Source organism: Anarhichas minor, unplaced genomic scaffold (genome assembly GCF_050575085.1).
Source record: "Anarhichas minor isolate MPS153535 unplaced genomic scaffold, ASM5057508v1 ptg000121l, whole genome shotgun sequence".
NCBI classification, from domain to species: domain Eukaryota; kingdom Metazoa; phylum Chordata; class Actinopteri; order Perciformes; family Anarhichadidae; genus Anarhichas; species Anarhichas minor.
Genome location: NW_027466567.1, coordinates 133,365 through 150,994, shown reverse-complemented (window position 1 = coordinate 150,994; position 17,630 = coordinate 133,365). Strand labels below are relative to the sequence as shown.

At 44.8% G+C, this 17,630-nt stretch overlaps 1 protein-coding gene across 1 annotated transcript in view; it reads left to right on the top strand.

The window, feature by feature from the left end:
* Positions 1–10,818, top strand: part of LOC142940930 (putative E3 ubiquitin-protein ligase HERC1) — a 69,983-nt gene extending 59,165 nt beyond the window's left edge. The window contains exons 64-77 of the mRNA XM_076083133.1: positions 191–372; positions 459–614; positions 1,673–1,795; positions 1,913–2,015; positions 2,325–2,494; positions 2,669–2,807; positions 2,998–3,167; positions 3,369–3,538; positions 4,957–5,122; positions 5,209–5,285; positions 6,350–6,602; positions 9,140–9,292; positions 9,445–9,750; positions 10,184–10,818. Of these exons, the coding sequence (XP_075939248.1) occupies positions 191–372; positions 459–614; positions 1,673–1,795; positions 1,913–2,015; positions 2,325–2,494; positions 2,669–2,807; positions 2,998–3,167; positions 3,369–3,538; positions 4,957–5,122; positions 5,209–5,285; positions 6,350–6,602; positions 9,140–9,292; positions 9,445–9,750; positions 10,184–10,369 (2,354 nt within the window). The 3' untranslated portion in view covers positions 10,370–10,818. The remainder of the gene's footprint in view (positions 1–190; positions 373–458; positions 615–1,672; positions 1,796–1,912; positions 2,016–2,324; positions 2,495–2,668; positions 2,808–2,997; positions 3,168–3,368; positions 3,539–4,956; positions 5,123–5,208; positions 5,286–6,349; positions 6,603–9,139; positions 9,293–9,444; positions 9,751–10,183) is intronic.
* Positions 10,819–17,630: the final 6,812 nt, after the last annotated feature.

The window sequence follows — 17,630 nt, the reverse complement described above, 5'->3', positions numbered from 1 at the left end:
CTTCTCGTATACAGTCCGTGAATCAAACATCCTCCAGTAGCAGAAGAACATGTAACATGATTAGAAGTGGAGGGATGGATGTGAAAGAGAAATAATGAAATAACTCAAAGCAGTGATGAGACATCTTTATTGTAGTTTCTTACTTCAGTAACGTCATTCTGACTCCGCGGTCGTCTCTCTGCCCCTTCAGGGTTCGTTGTGACTCAGCTGGTGACGTCGTGCGGCAGCAACGGTCACTCCATGGCCCTGACAGAGAGCGGCGAGGTGTTCAGCTGGGGGGACGGAGACTACGGCAAGCTGGGCCACGGGAACAGCGACCGCCAGCGCCGCCCGAGGCAGATCGAAGCGCTGCAGGGAGAGGAGGTGGTGCAGGTCAGTCTGAGTTCTAATGAACCCGATAAGGATGTTTGGTGCTCGGGTGCTTTCACAATCTGCTTCACTTTGATCTTTTGTTTTAGATGTCCTGTGGGTTCAAACACTCGGCGGTGGTAACAGCCGACGGGAAGCTTTTCACATTTGGAAACGGTGATTACGGACAACTGGGTTTGGGAAACACCTCGAACAAGAAGCTTCCGGAGAAGGTCACCGCTCTGGAGGGATACCAAGTGGGACAGGTAGGACAGAGGAGTGATAGAACTGACTAGAGGTGCAACGGGTCTCGAAACGGTTCGGGTCAGAGTCACGGGTCAGAGTCACGGGTCAGAGGCACGGGTCAGAGGCACGGGTCAGAGGCACGGGTCAGAGGCACGGGTCAGAGTCACGGGTCAGAGTCACGGGTCAGAGGCACGGGTCAGAGGCACGGGTCAGAGTCACGGGTCAGAGGCACGGGTCAGAGGCACGGGTCAGAGGCACGGGTCAGAGGCACGGGTCAGAGTCACGGGTCAGAGTCACGGGTCGGATCAGCACAACAGAAAAAAGGAGCAAATTTAAAGTAACTTTTAGAGATCGCTGGTCATGTTTTTTTGCCGCCGATACTAATTATTGATCATTGATGATCCATATTAACAGACACAGAGCCCTTTGTTGTTTGATTAGAGCACCAGAGTATTATATTATATTATAAGTCTGTAAACTATCAAGAATTCTAAATGTTGTCCTTTTACTTTGTATTTGTAATTTATAGTTTTTGTTTTTTCTTCATAAAAACACAATTCAAATGATAAGTAAATAAAATATTGTATTTTTATTGATTAAAACAAATGTTGTCATCAGTGGTTTTGATGATCTATTATTAGAGCTGGTGTAAACAGCTCATAATTCATCTCTAATATCTGTTGTTGTTGTGAAACACCACGGTTACTAGCTCTCCTCCTGTTGTAACATTATCAGAGATCAGAGATCGATGACATCATGATCACATGTTTGACTGAATATTGGAGGAGAACCATCGTCAGTTGAACTTTATTTAAACTGTGATGGTTGACGTTGGACTGTGTAATTGAAGAGGATGGATCCGTACGGATCGGTGATCTACGATGGTCCGTTGCACCACTAGAACTTACCGAGGGCTAAATCGTTTATTTAACAGTCTTTTTTCCTGTTTCCTGACGCTCAGTTTGAATGCCACGTGTTCACATTTGTGTTCCTGTGTTCTGACAGCTGAAACATTTAGAAGGTTTCCTTAAAAACCCACGTTCGATGAGTTCATGTTGCCGTGTGCTCCCCTCCTCAGGTGGCTTGTGGTTTGAACCACACTTTAGTCGTCTCCGCCGACGGGATGATGGTTTGGGCTTTTGGTGACGGAGACTACGGAAAACTGGGACTCGGCAATTCCACGGCCAAGTCGTCGCCTCAGGTCTGTTCACATGGAAAGAGTTCAGAACTGTTAGGAGGCCCGCTGCTTCACTCTAGCTGTAAAATAACCACGTAGGTGAATGTAATGAAGGTTTATTTAGAGTTCTTGATTCCTCAGAAAGTGGACGTGTTGTGTGGAATCGGCATCAACAAAGTGGCGTGTGGAACACAGTTCTCTGTGGCTTTAACCACAGACGGCAAAGTCTTCACCTTCGGCCAAGGTTCGGTTACATCATCTTCTCTACGATAATAATATTATAACGATCAGAACTGCAACCATCAATCAATCAACAGTTATTTATTTATTTTTCAAGAAAATTAGTTCAATATTTCCAGCTTTACATCTGACATTTGGCTTTATGACATTTTCCATATTTCAGTAAATGATGAGTTGAGAAAATACAGATCAGATGAAAAAATGTCGCTCAAATAATGATAAATACTGTTTTCACAGTTACATTTGAGTAGCTTAATAAGGTAATTGTATAAAACTTTTAGTTTGACATGTAATTTAAATATTATGTTCGCAGACCCCCTGATCGGCTTACCTGAAGGCCGGGCCAGGAACCACAACCGGCCCCAGCAGGTGCCGGCTCTGTCGGGGGTCCACATCCAGGATGTGGCCGTCGGAGCTGAACACACTCTGGTGCTCTCGTCCACGGGAGACGTTTACACCTGGGGCAGCAACTCGGAGGGACAGGTAACCTGCTGAACACTCACTGAACCCCCCAAGAATTGTGATGCGTTCAGGCTCTGCTCAGTGAAAATGAGAATTTGGCGAATGTAAATTCAAACTTCCACGAGTTTAAATACTTCTCGTTACTACAAATGATGAATTGACGTGACTTTGAACACCGTGCCTTGTGTCGTGCAGCTCGGTCTGGGCCACACCAACCACGTCAGAGAGCCAACGGTGGCCACGGTGCTGCAGGGAAAAAACATCCACCAGATCTCAGCCGGACGCTGCCACAGCGCCGCCTGGTCGGCTCCTTCCGTACCGCCTCGAGCTCCAGGTTAGACTCTCGCTCTCTCGCTCTCTCTCTCTCTCTCTCTCTCTCTCTCTCTCTCTCTCTCTCTCTCTCTCTCTCTCTCTCTCTCTGGGTACATCCACACTAATACGTTTATGAGTAAGCTCCTCATTCCTATTTTCATGTGTCGTTTGTGGTCGTCGTGTCTCCTCCTCTTCTTCCTCCTCCTCCTCAGGCTCCTCGGTTCCTCTCCAGCTGGGTCTCCCCGTGGCGGTTCCTCCTCAGTACAGCGGCCTCAGAGAGGTCAGCATCGAGGCGGTGAGGGCTCGTCTGCGTCTCCTCTACCACTTCTCTGACCTCATGTACTCCTCGTGGAGACTCCTCAACCTCAGCCCCAACAACCAGGTGAGCAAAGAAAACATTCATAATCATGTTTCCTGACTGTAACAGCTTGAAGAGCACGTTAAAGGGTCGGGGTTTAGTTTAAATACCCGTCTTTAAACATTCAGAGGTGGTCTTTGCTTCAAGAGGGTGTTGGACAAGGAGGTGAAGGTGAAACACACAGTCTATCACCGTACGTAATGATGGTGACTTCTTTCTGTGCAGAGCTGTACGTCGCACTACAACGCCGGTACCTGGGGGATCGTTCAGGGCCAGTTGAGGCCCCTGTTGGCCCCCAGAGTCTACACTCTGCCCATGGTGCGCTCCATAGGGAAGACCATGGTTCAGGGCAAGAACTACGGGCCCCAGATCACCGTCAAACGGATCTCCACACGGTCAGTACCACATGGGTCTTTGTCTTTGTTTGTGTTTAACGACGTCCAGGTGAACATCCCTGAGGAAGATGTTCTCTGTGACCACCAGGACACCCTCATTAAAATGTGTTCTTATAGACACAATTGTTCATTTCACTGCCGATATTAGTGAAGTAAAGTTTTTGTAGAGCAAATTTAACAACAAACAAATGTTAAAAAACCTCTACTTCCAGCCTCTGCTCTCTGCTCTCCTCTGCTCTCTACTCTCTGCTCTCTGCTCTCCTCTGCTCTCTCCTCTCTCCTCTCTCCTCTCTCCTCTCTGCTCTCTGCTCTCTGCTCTCTCCTCTCTCCTCTCTGCTCTCTGCTCTCTGCTCTCCTCTGCTCTCCTCTGCTCTCTCCTCTCTGCTCTCTCCTCTCTCCTCTCTCCTCTCTGCTCTCTGCTCTCTGCTCTCCTCTGCTCTCCTCTGCTCTCTCCTCTCTGCTCTCTCCTCTCTCCTCTCTCCTCTCTGCTCTCTGCTCTCTGCTCTCCTCTGCTCTCCTCTGCTCTCTCCTCTCTGCTCTCTCCTCTCTCCTCTCTCCTCTCTGCTCTCTGCTCTCTGCTCTCCTCTGCTCTCCTCTGCTCTCTCCTCTCTGCTCTCTCCTCTCTCCTCTCTGCTCTCTCCTCTCTGCTCTCGCCTCTCTCCTCTCTCCTCTCTGCTCTCTGCTCTCTCCTCTCTCCTCTCTGCTCTCTCCTCTCTCCTCTCTACTCTCTACTCTCTGCTCTCTCCTCTCTCCTCTCTCCTCTCTCCTCTCTCCTCTCCTCTCCTCTCCTCTCTCTCCTCTCTCCTCTCTCCTCTCTGCTCTCTCCTCTCCTCTCTCCTCTCTCCTCTCTCCTCTCCTCTCTCCTCTCTCCTCTCTGCTCTCTCCTCTCTGCTCTCTCCTCTCTCCTCTCTGCTCTCTCCTCTCTCCTCTCTACTCTCTACTCTCTGCTCTCTCCTCTCTCCTCTCTCCTCTCTCTCCTCTCCTCTCCTCTCTCTCCTCTCTCCTCTCTCCTCTCTACTCTCTCCTCTCCTCTCTCCTCTCTCCTCTCCGTGTTCACTTCCTGTAGTTCAGTCAGAGTGTCTCCTCCTTGTTGTCACATGACTGTTGGTCTCAGATGAATCAATCATGACTTCATAGTTTCACTGAGGAGCTCACACTTTAATGTTTTTACACGATCTGGTTAAAGTGAACTCTTTATTTGGTGTGAGATTTTAAATGTTTTTGATGAAATATCACAATCTTAAGCTTCGTTTTGGCTGCTCTTTGTTCGTCACACATGATGTGTTCAAGGACCCTCGGAATGAAATCTGACGATAATGGCAGTTTTTTTTAACTTGTGAAAATCTCCAACACGAGAAGACCGTCGTTAAATAAGAACCCGGTGACTTCATGGCGTGGTGCTTTCTAACTCTCCACAGGGGGCGTAAGTGTAAACCGGTCTTCGTGCAGATCGCCCGTCAGGTGGTGAAGCTGAACGCCTCGGACCTCCGCCTGCCCTCCAGGGCCTGGAAGGTGAAGCTGGTGGGCGAGGGGGCCGACGACGTGGGGGGGGTGTTTGACGACACCATCACAGAGATGTGTCAGGTATGGACGGATCCGTGTCGGTGGTTCTTGATAAGAGGAGAGGAGTTTACCGGATGGCTCACGGTCTTGGTCCTGTGTGTTTGTAGGAGCTGGAGACGGGCGTGGTCGACCTGCTCATCCCCTCCCCCAACGCCACGGCCGAGGTCGGCTACAACAGAGACAGGTGAGGTCACCGCTGAGGATCCTGCTGCTCGGGAAGATTTAACCTCATGAGAAAGAGACGCAGGTAGACACAAAGTGTTCCTCACTGTTAGTATCAGTGTGATGGAAACGTGATGTTTAAATAACATTCTACTTCATGTGGTGTATATGGAGATAAATACAACAATCTCACAGAAATAAGACACAAGAGACATTATATTCCTTTTTAAAGATGATATTGTCAGTTTGGCAGTTCGTTGATGCTCCAATGCAGATAAAAGAAACAATGTTTGTTTGTTTGTTTGGACGGTGCACATTAATACATTCTGTAAATGCGTCACAGCTTTTTCATCTCTAGTCTCTGGACAGATGTTACAAAGTCACCTGAAGTTATTCACCATTCATCATTTAGAGGATGCAGAAACATAGTAACATCATGCATTCACTTCATTGTAAAGTACTATGAAGACAACATGCAGATCAAATAGATGAAACACGGACTAAAGACAAAATTCATCTTCTTTACTTTTTTTTTTTTTAAACTATTTATTTAATTATTACATTTTAGATTTATAATATTTTCTTACATCTATTTTTGAAGCCCCTCCTTTCTGTCTTTGTGTCTTCTTCAAGGTAAAAGGCAGTCACCATGTTAACCCTAAAACACAAGGTTTTCAAAATAAAAGTTGTAATATTTTTTAATACATACTGTCCTGTGTTAGCTGGTGATGCTGGTTGGGAACATGTATTTATATTCAGGTGTAAGAGACAGTAGAGATGTTTAGTGGTGTGTTAGTGTGAGGTTCTACTACAGTAGAGTTTATAGAAACACACAAATCAATGTTCTGCTGTGGACGTATTCTAGACTCCTAAAAGAATCAGTTTAAGTTTTAAGCTTCATTCAGAATGTTTTCACCTCTTTACCTTTCTGTTAGAGAACTGAAGCTGTTATCTTTGATCTCTACAAACACACCAGACTCCATTGAGAAACCAGTGATTGTAGAACTCAGAACTCAGGAGTTGCTGCTCTACTGACCTTTGTGACGAACAGAACTCCATATTTCCTTCTCCTGTCAATCTGCTCAGGTTCCTCTTCAACCCGTCCTCCTGTCTGGACGAACACATGCTCCAGTTCAGGTTCCTGGGCATCCTGATGGGCGTGGCCATCCGCACCAAGAAGCCCCTGGACCTCCACCTGGCCCCGCTGGTGTGGAAACAGCTGTGCTGCATCCCGCTGATGCTGGAGGACCTGGAGGAGGCGGACCTCCTCTATGTGCAGACGCTCAAAAGCATTCTTCACATTGAAGACGGCGGCATCACCGAGGAGAACTTCCATGAGGTGGGAAATCCCTTTCTTGATTCTTTTATTTATATATATATATATATATATATATGAGATTAAAGTCAGAATGTTGTGATACTTTACTTTGAAGGACATTGAAGCTGTGAATTGGTTCCATTTTGATTTCATTTCTTTTATCTTATTTTTGCCCATCTATCCCGACTCTTTTCATAAGAGTATATGTAACTTAATTATTTGATATAGATACATATTGTATACCCACATTTAAGGATCTTTAATGTTTTTGTTTGTGTGTATTTCAGTAAAAAAAGAACATTTTAAATGTCGAGTCTTGTTCGATCTCTAGTTTAGACTCTAAACATTAAAGAGGAGATGCGTCAGTATTTCAAACTCTCTAATTGAACAAGTCGACTCTTCATTTAACCACAGAGAGGATTCTCAAAGGAGAGAGAAGGTGACATGTATTCACAGCTGCATATAGAGTCAGATTCATGACTCACATTTTATTGCATATAGAATCTCCTGCAGGCCTCGGCAGTCAATCCCGGTGACGCACCGCCGCCCCTCAGCTTCCTCGCTCATCACTCTGTGTTTAAACTTCATCTGAAAACAATAAACCGTCACCGTTAGCGTCCTGAAGGCTCACAGGGAGGCTGATGATCGGCTACTTCTCTTCAGCCAGAGACGTCCTGCAGGAGCTGAGAGACGAGCTAATGATGCTAACGTTAGCTCAGCTGGTTTTTCTGATGACTAAAATCCTTCATCGAGTTAAAAATGAAAACGATCTAATGATCTGTCTTTAAAAAAGTGGCTTAAAACTGGATAAAAAGTCAATTTATGACGCTGCACAAAGAGGATATGACGCCACAGTGAAACGCACCGTTACCTCGATTACAGCTGCAGATTTCTCTGGTTTAGAAGTTGGAAACATTTATGTGGAAAAGCTACACATTTAACCTTTTAAACTGTCCCAAAACAAACACACACGCTGCACCACGCCCAGTGAGCGCTGACAGTGAACACCAGTTGATCCTGTTAACAGCTGACAGTCGAACAATAACCAACCGAACGTTGGCCCGAATCAGCGCTCACATTTCAGACTCCGAACCGGTGTCGGAAACGTGCGTGAAGCCTTGTGAGAGCTGGATGTGAGCCCTGCTGGATGAGCACGCACACACACACACACACACACACACACACACACACACACACACACACACACACACACACACACACACACACACACGGCCAACGTATCCCCCGGAGCCCCTCTTCTGTCCAAACTCGCCTCACGCAACCCCTCCACCGTGAAGCCCTCAGCGCTGCAGGAACGCCGGGGCCGCTGTCCATGCAGCGTGTCCTGCTGGAGACCTGGCCCTGCTCCCAGACTCTCAGGGGGGGGAGGGGGGGAGAAGCTGCTCCTCTGCTGGCTTTGGATTGAATTCTGCCAGACGAGCTGTCAAATGTCTCACCATGATATTATAATCTGTTGTTGACAGAACCGTGAATACGTGATTTAATTTGAGGGTTTTGTAGCCGATCTGTTGAATCGTTCATTCAGTCAAAGAGAGAAACGCTCTCGCTGACTGATTATTCAACAATTCCATGAAACTTTTGGTTTCTGTCTGACCATAGAGAGACTGAATATACTGACGAGAGACCAGTAACTCTACAGATATGAGCTCACTGATGAGTAACGAGAACTTTCAAACTACATTTGAGGTCATTTAAGCTCAGTTTATTCTCTCCGCAGTGAAGAGACACAGAATGATGTCATCATGGCCGCTGCATCGGGCTGCACCTCCGAGTGTTTGTAGCGTTTTAGAAGCTTTAGAAGAACTCTTAAAACTCTTCATTTGAATAAATATTTTGCAGCCAAATCAAATAGTTTACAGGATATTCAACCTTTATTTCTTTATGAGGCTTTTAATACTTGACTTCTTTATTTGCATGGCTTCTATCGGGACAATGATGAGTTTACAGATAATGATAATCCCTCCTCTCTATTGTGGAGGTCAGTTTATTACGTGTAGCCGGTTACACCTCCAGTCTGTTCATGTCTCTGAGTCACACTAGTTGTCTTTTGATTGAGTAGAAACGACTTCACGCTACGGCGCTGAGAGCGAGTACAGACGAAGCTTAAACCACCTTCACCAGAGTTCTCCTGTAAAAAACATCGCGGTCACATTTGACCTTTGTGACCACTGAGCTCAAACTGCCACGAACGACATAATAAATATTATTCAGAGAAACGAAAGAGATTTCAGAGAGAACGGAGAACAGGGAAGTCTTTAAAAGAAGAGTTCTCTCCAGATGAATTAAACATCATTCAACCTGAACGCTGCTTCTCTCTTCAGTTGTGACTCAAGACACCGGAGGTCCGGATGTTCATAATGTTGCAATAAAATGATATAAATCCTTAAATACATATGTAGCTGGAGAGATATGAGAGATATGTGATGCTGTCTGTTCAATGAGGAGGCTCTCGTGCATCGTCGTCTGTAGTCATTGTTGTGTCGTGTTTCTAGTCTCGATGAATAGTGAAACATGTTGCGTTACTCTCTGCCTCTCAGATGATTCCTCTGGATTCCTTCGTCGGGCAGAGTGCCGATGGAAAGATGGTTCCCATCATCCCCGGAGGAAACAGCATCCCGCTCACCTTCTCCAACAGGAAGGAGTACGTGGAGCGAGCCATCGAGTACCGGCTGCACGAGCTCGACCGACAGGTACACAGTCTGTGTACTTATACTCTGGCACAACTTGATCAAAGATGGTACTGCAGTACCAGAGTATTGGTACTCGTGCTGCAGAGTCTTTTACTTCAACACTTTTCTTTGCTTTGAGCACCTCAAACATTTATATTCACCTTCCCCCTCAGGTGGCGGCGGTGCGTGAGGGCATGTCGTGGATCGTGCCGGTGCCGCTGCTCTCCCTGCTGACGGCCAAGCAGCTGGAGCAGATGGTGTGCGGCATGCCGGAGATCTGCTGCGACGTGCTGAAGAAGGTGGTGCGCTACAGGGAGGTGGACGAGCAGCACTCCCTGGTGCAGTGGTTCTGGCAGACGCTGGAGGAGTTCTCCAACGAGGAGCGGGTCCTCTTCATGCGCTTCGTCTCCGGACGCTCCCGGCTGCCCGCCAACACGGCCGACATCTCCCAGAGGTTTCAGATCATGAAGGTGGACCGGGTGAGTCACGAGTCATGTTTAATGCATCGGTTACTCACCATATGCAGAACATGTTGAGGTTTGTGCAGCTGACATGGAAGAACAGAAACACACCTTTGTTTTTCTTTAAATCAGACGGTAAAGATGCAGACAGGAAACCGTTCAGCTGTCAGGACGTCTCTTTGTCCACTCGTATAACGATGTTTACCATCTCAATAGTTTAGGAAGCGCTTGCTTTGACATTTTAAACATCAATGTTGCCGTCGATCGTGTTCATTTCATTGTTGGAAGCTCAGTGAGGTCATCCTCTGTGTGAACAACAGGCTGTTAGTTAGAAACCCGTCTGATGACTTAACTGTTTGTTTCTGTGTGTGTGTGTGTGTGTGTGTGTGTGTGTGTGTGTGTGTGTGTGTGTGTGTGTGTGTGTGTGTGTGTGTCCGTCCGTCCTCCACAGCCGTACGACAGCCTGCCGACCTCTCAGACCTGCTTCTTCCAGCTGTGTCTGCCTCCGTACTCCAGCCAGGCCGTCATGGCCGAGCGGCTGCGCTACGCCATCAACAACTGCCGCTCCATCGACATGGACAACTACATGCTGTCCAGGAACGTGGACAACGCGGAGGGCTCCGACACGGACTACTGACACACACACGCACACATTTATACCCACGAGTGACGGGTGACTGTATTGTCTGAACACCATCGCTGCACCAGTCGAAGGAAAACTCCCGAGCAGGCGGGCCACTTTTTAAAATCCATTTTATGTACTTTAACATCACAGAGTTTCATTTCTCCTGGTGGTTTATTAGCAGTTTTTAAATGACACAACAATCCACGCGAGAAGTGTGTTTCGTGTTAACTCTTTGGTTGCTCATTACTCCACATCCCATTTTCAGGGTTTCTGCATGGAGGTTTGTTTATTAGTTTGGAAATGTGTATAAAATATTCAAGCAGGTGGCCGAAGAAAAGAATATTGTACATTGTGTAAAATGCTTCATTAGGAAAATGTTTTGCATAATATCCATATTTATTGTGTTCATTGCCGATGCCGAGTTTCCCAAAGCATTACAACAACAATAAATGCTGCACAACTGATCTGCTGTCGTGTGTTTGTTAAAGAAAGACGATCGTTTCCTCAGATTTCACATTTATTTCAGAAGTACAAAATATCACAAAGGCCGTCTCTCACGAGGAGAAACTATTTACACGAAGGAAAGAGCTTCCACACGTCTGAGTTTAGTGTGCAGACCGCCGGCTCCGGTTAAAGGAGAGGTTTGGGTTTCTATCTCAGTACTCTGAAAGACTCGGTCGCTGTGAAGGACTTTACACTCCATTCATTTGCATGTCAATATATTTTTTTCGGATGTTTTTGTCAAACGGCAAACTCTGTGAACCTCCGTTAGTTAATGAGTTAAACCAAAACAGCAGCATTAGATATAACGGACGACTAGAACAAAGATGTGAATTGTGTCCTCACAGCGTTTATGAAGATGAGTTATAGATTACTGTGAGTTTTGTATTCACATTAACTGAAATCCAAACCCATCTTTTAAATGGTGGGAGACGTTTGTAAACGTCCTCTCTGGGTCTGTGTGATTCTGTTCAGCGGCCTGAAAGAAGACAAACGGATCAAAGTCTTTAGTGTTGAAGGTTCCACTTGTTCGAGAAACGTTGCACCTTTAAAAAAATAAATAAAACAAAACTGCAGATTCCAAGCTAATTAAAAACAAAGACTTCTTTCCACATCATGGTATCTTCTGTAAAAGAAGGAAAAGCTGAGTTTAGTTTGTTCTGACCCGACAGGAACGGTGTCCTGACGGGGTCAAACCGTGTCGTTTCTGTCAGCATGAGGTCGAGGAATGTTTAAAAAAAAATCTAAAGAGAAGCAGATCAACCAAGGTGTCAAAGAGAAGAAGCCTTCAGCTCGTGAAATAAATCTGCCATCATAGTTTTAACCTCTGACCTCATTAGAAGATGAACTCAAATATTAGTGAAGACGTTTAACATTTGTTTTCTGACCCGTCGTTCACGTCTTCATCACACTCCGACTCTTCTGCTGGAGAACTTGACATCTGAGCGTCAATTAAAAATCAAGACGAACACAAAAGATGTAGAAGACTTTGAAACATGCTTTTTTTTAAGGCCTTGTAGTTTCTTCTGTGGAAGCCACGATGAGATCCGGTCTCACGAGGAGTCCTCTCTCAGGACCACCAGCCCCCGTCCCCCGCGGTCCTGAGGAGAGACGATGCTCTCCTTGGTCTGCAGGAGTCTCTCCAGACACGGCAAGCGGATCTTGAAGGGCGGTGGCGGTGATGGCCCCGAGTGCGAGTCTGTGCTGGAGGAGACGGCGGCGTCCTGGGTCACTTCCTGGCTGCTGATGCTGCGGCGTGCGGGCGGAGGGGAGGTGGGGGCGGAGGAGGCGGCGGGCCGGCCGGGTGTCGGTTCGGGCGTCTTCAGGACGGTCGACGCGTGGCGCCGCCTGGAGGAGTCGGAGGAGCAGAGCGCCGCCGCAGAGGATGGAGGAGGAGAGGAGGCGCCACCGTGATGCTGCAGGAGAGAAGAAGAATCACATCAGTACCACAGCGTTCAGAGGATCCATCAGTGACATAATATCTAGGTGTTCTTTAGTGTAGAATCACCTGAAACTAAGAATCATTGTGTTTTCTGTAGCCTAGCATGAGCCCTTCATATCACATACGGAGCGGGAGGCGGAGTCCGCCAAGTTGCACCGCCATGTTTCTACAGAAGCCCAGAACGGACAAACCAAACAGTCTTTCATGTTTTTATGTCACCTGAAGGCCACCGTAGTTCTCTTTGAAAACTGAGGTAACGTGAGCTCCAGAGTTTAACGCCATGGTGCTGCCGGCTGACCGCCGTTGTTCCTAAAGTGGTGTTATTATGGGATGGATGGCCTCCGAGCGTACCGTTACCACGGCTTTACTGTCGGCAGGCTCACGTTACCTTCTGCAACCTCACCACTAGATGTCACCACATCCTACACACTGTCCCTTTAAATCAATTAAAAGTAAATGAATTGTTTAAATGTTAAGATGTTGAGCAACAAGCCTTTCACTAAAGACTGTAGTTAAAACAAGCAAAAATAAATGTACATACAATAAATATTACACATTATGTGACTGTCAGCGATAACCAACAACATTGTTTCAGTCAATCGTTTTAAATTGCGTATTATTAATATAATTATTATTGAACCGTTCTCTAACCAGGTAGGTCCCATTGAGATTACAGTAATTCAAACGACTTAAACACAAACGTTTAAAACAAATTAAAACCACAGAATTATATTCCTGGTGGAAGACAAACGACTTAAACTCAAACTGAATTAACATAATTATTGAACCACATATGTTGTATCAGTACATTTAAATAAACAACTATCTGAGAAACTGGACAAGCGATCAAAGATTGATGAACTCAAATAATCCAGTCTTCAGTAAAACAATAACAAGAATACGTGACTTTATCAACTCAAAGAAAAGTAAAAGCAACGACGGCTACGATCAGAAAGATGAGAAATGTAAACCGTCTACGAATATTACAACAACAACAAAGAATTGATTTGTGGTGCTGATCTGAGAGCAGCTGGACCTCCTCCAGTGGACTCTGGATGAACGTGAGTTTACTCCACAGATGGTTGAGAGGCCGCTCTGGTTTTCCCCTCATCGTGTGACTTCTACTCTTCTTATGAAACCATGAACTCGTCGTTCTGTTACATAAGGTGCTTCTCTTCCTCAGAGACCATAATCACAAGATTACCTTCAGCGTGCAGGATTGTTATCTTACTCTGATGTATTTTAGGGCTTCTTATTTTATTCTTCAAAGGATCTTTTATGAAATGTTCTCGGAGCTCATTGGGACATTTAACAGTTCAAAACTCAAACATTAGTTTTACCGTCAAAGGAACAGTTTCACATTTGAAGAAGCTGCTTTAAACATGACTAAATACTGTATTTATCGTTGGATTTACATCGTTCCGACGGTCCTTGAACACATCACGTGTGACAAACACTTCTATAATAAAACGAAACGAAGATTAAAAATGTGATATTTCCTCAAAAACATTTTATTCTTCATGTTCTCATTATAAATCTCTCCTCTAATAAAGCGTTCACTTTAACCAGAGTGTGTAAAAACATTAAAGTGTGAAACTATGAAGTCATGATTCATCTGAGACCAACAGTCATGTGACAACAAATCTTCACCTTCTGCTTCTTAGCAGGAGAGCCGTCGTCCGTCTGCGTCGGGTCTGATGTGATGTGAGGGAACCAGCTGTGAAGCATTTCTTCTATCTTCAGTATGAAGCTGAGGAAGCGTCCGCTGGAGGAGAGAGGAAACAGGGGTTAAGGAAAGGACTCAAGGACTCACAGCAGCCATTTGTACATGTCATAGCAGAGGAAACAGATTCAATGGATGAAACTAATCGTTGTTTGTTCCACACAGAGACGCTGCCGACAAAGACGGGAGAGAAGAAGAAGACGGAGTTAGTAAACGAGGGATTTAAAATACTTCAAATCAAAAACATGAACACGACGAACACTAAAGTTAATGTAACTTTTTGTAAACTAGAGCAAATTCTAGAGTCTAAAATACGTCCTCAGCAGTACATTAGAGAGATAGATATAGACTTTATTTCAGACTCAGGGTCCAGAGAGACAAATACATAAAATGACACACAAACAATAAAGGTACATCGGTCGAGCAATGCCTCACAAAGAGACCGCTGTACCAATGTGGCCACAGCTGGGACTGGTAGCGTGTGCTACTAAACCTCATGTTAGTTAAAACCAATATGATCCAATATGAAAGTCTACATTACTTTGTGTGTTTCTATAAACTCTACTGTAGTAGAACTCTGACTGTAGAGAAGAACCTCGCACAAACACACTCCTAAACATCCGATCTGTCTCTTTACAGTCAAAAACCAACTCCAGCTGTCTGATGAATATAGAATCCAGTAAAGTGAAAGTACTGGAGTACTTGGTGAGCAGGTGGATGAATGTGACATTGGAGGAGTTTCCAGCTGCAGATTACAGTCGCTGCCCTGCAGCTCAGATGGCTGACGGACGTCTCGCCAATGGACGTTACATAAGCCTCATAAAGCCGCTGCCAACACATCGGCTGAGGGGCTGCATCTGATTGGTGGACGGCATGAAACGGCACAAAGACTGAATAAATAGAAAGCTGGGGGGGGGGGGGGGGGGGTAATCTTAGTACGTCCACATTCCTCTCCGTCTGTGTGATGCTATCTGACGGCAACATACAAGCGTTACATGACGTGTGAGGAGGACAAGTAGAGCATGTTCAGGTCCACATGTGACCACGCCCACACACACACACACACACACACACACACACACACACACACACACACACGGCAGCAGGAGAAGGACCTTGTTCCATTCACAGGCTATAAATAGAGCAGTAAGCTCACCGAGGCCCCGCCCACCGCTCACAGCATCACACACACACACACACACGCATAACTAAAATAAACATCTGTACTGTGAAACTACAGTCCAATAAAAACACCAGGTGTTAAGAAAAATATATTTTATGACATATACTATAACTTTTTACTATATATTTACGATATATTATACAATAACTTGTGTTATATTTTATGACATATTATTTTATAACGTTTGTTATATTTTATGACATATTATTTTATAACTTTTGTTATATTTTATGACATACTAAACCGTGACTTTTACTATGCTTTTACCAATTTAACATTGTTATGACTTTACTGACTTTATCAAATGTGTTAAATCATGTTTGGAGCGACGTTGTTCTTGGAGGAAAGCTGGACATCAACGCGTACAGAAGTACCAATGAATCAAACACTTTTCATCTTGTTTTTTGTAACTGTTTGAGCTCAGCGTCAAAGAAAACAAACCTTCACAGGCGCTTAGACTTAGATATAATTCACTGCCGTGTGTTTTAATCTGAATAGAATCTGTACGCTCCTCACACAGTCAGCTGTCAATCACAGAACGTCTTTTCTACGGTTGACGGACGCCAGCTGGAAACCGGCTCTGTGACATTTGTGTTACAAATCGTAACACAAATTACGATTTATACTCAACGTCATATTTTTTGTATTTTGTATTTTTGTATTTTTTCGTAATACTTCCCGTCTGAGACGTTACTGGAGGTCGTACTGAGTCCAGGAGGAATAAATGAGTGTGTATTCAATCAGCCCACTCATGCTTCAGCTGTTGTTCATCAGGCATGTAGACACGATGTCCTCATCTGATCAGGGTGAACGGGTCGTATGTCTTAAGGTTTATTTACCCCGCGTTGTGATTCTGAAGGACCCCCATTATTCTCTGGATCCGGTCCGTTGCAACGCTCTCCTGGAAACTGCTGAGACCTGCAGTGAGAAAAGAAGAAGTGTGTCATGGGGGCACTCGGCTCTACCGCTCTGAATCGATCATCATCCTTTCTTTTCTACTCTCTTAACTATTGTGCAAAGGCTGCTGTCTGCCGTCTCACTTTAACTCTACACGTGCACATAAACCAGCTACGATGTCAAACTAAGGAACGAGCTGCACCACAGAACACCAGCACCGTATCGTGAATGAAGCGTAACACGATGCGCACGGTTCACGATCAGCTCCCTCATCGAAACAAGAACAACAGAGGAAGTGCTTCCTGTACTGTGAAGAACAAAGAGGCTGTTTGTAACCAACATGTTGCCGGTTGAATGTCTCCTGCTGTCCATGTGTCCGCGCTGATGTGTTGCTCACATGTACACATGACAAGTCATGAATGTACAACGTATATGGAGATTAAAATAAAGGTTTAAGCCTAAAGTATTTTCATTTTTAATAACATACTATACTATTACAATTACAATTTATTACAATTTAATTTAATAGAAGGGAGTGGAGAGTGAAAGGAGACAAGGGAAGGAAACACAAAGTGAGGGAAAGGGCAGGAGAGAAAGAGCACAGCATGCGAGACAAATAAAGAAATGGAGTGTGTGGGTATGGCACAAAATCATGCCGCTCGGTGAATCATCGTGCAGAAGAGTTGTGGATTAATGATGAGTCAATAACAAACATGAAAACAGTGAATTAGAGCGAGGGGGAAATGGAGGGTGAAAAATAAACCGATGAAGAGGCTAATGCAGGGTGTCAGAGGGATGTGAATACAGGCAGTGAAGAAAGCTCCAGAATACATTCTCATCAGCCATGAGGTCAAACTGCCGACGACCATAAGTCACACGAGCACTGGAGACGCACCGATCAGTTTCACATACAGACCATTCTGTGCTGGTTTGAATTTACACGCATTTCAAACCCTCTTATCGACTGTATTTCTAAAAAAAAACAACAACTGGCGACATATTTAGCGACTTATTCAGACCATCAGGTAAACACAAGAAATATATTCACATATATCATATTGATATATATTCCACGCAGTGAGTTAATAAAACATAATATACACACTTTACATTCTTGTAAATAGATTCATTCATAGTTTTGTATAAACAGATAAATAAATACATCACTTTAGACGGATAATAAATCGTTGACTCTAAAACAGACCTACATACATCAGTATAGAATAGAATGTTTTCTATGATATGAAAATTTACAAATCATGTTCATAATTTATGAACATCCAATTAAATTTTCCATTTAAAGAAAAGTTAAGAGGAAAGTTTGTCTAAACTATAAATGACCTCTGAATCAGCAGGTCAGACTATTCAAAACGATTTAAGGAATCAGGATCAGCCAATAAGAAGACTTGCTGTCGGTGCGTCTCTAACATCGTGCAGAGCGCTGCTGTTGGACCAACAATCATGTGATGGATTTCCCCTCGTTAAAAGCAAAAGCTGCTGACTCAGCACATATTGTTTGAGTGTGCAG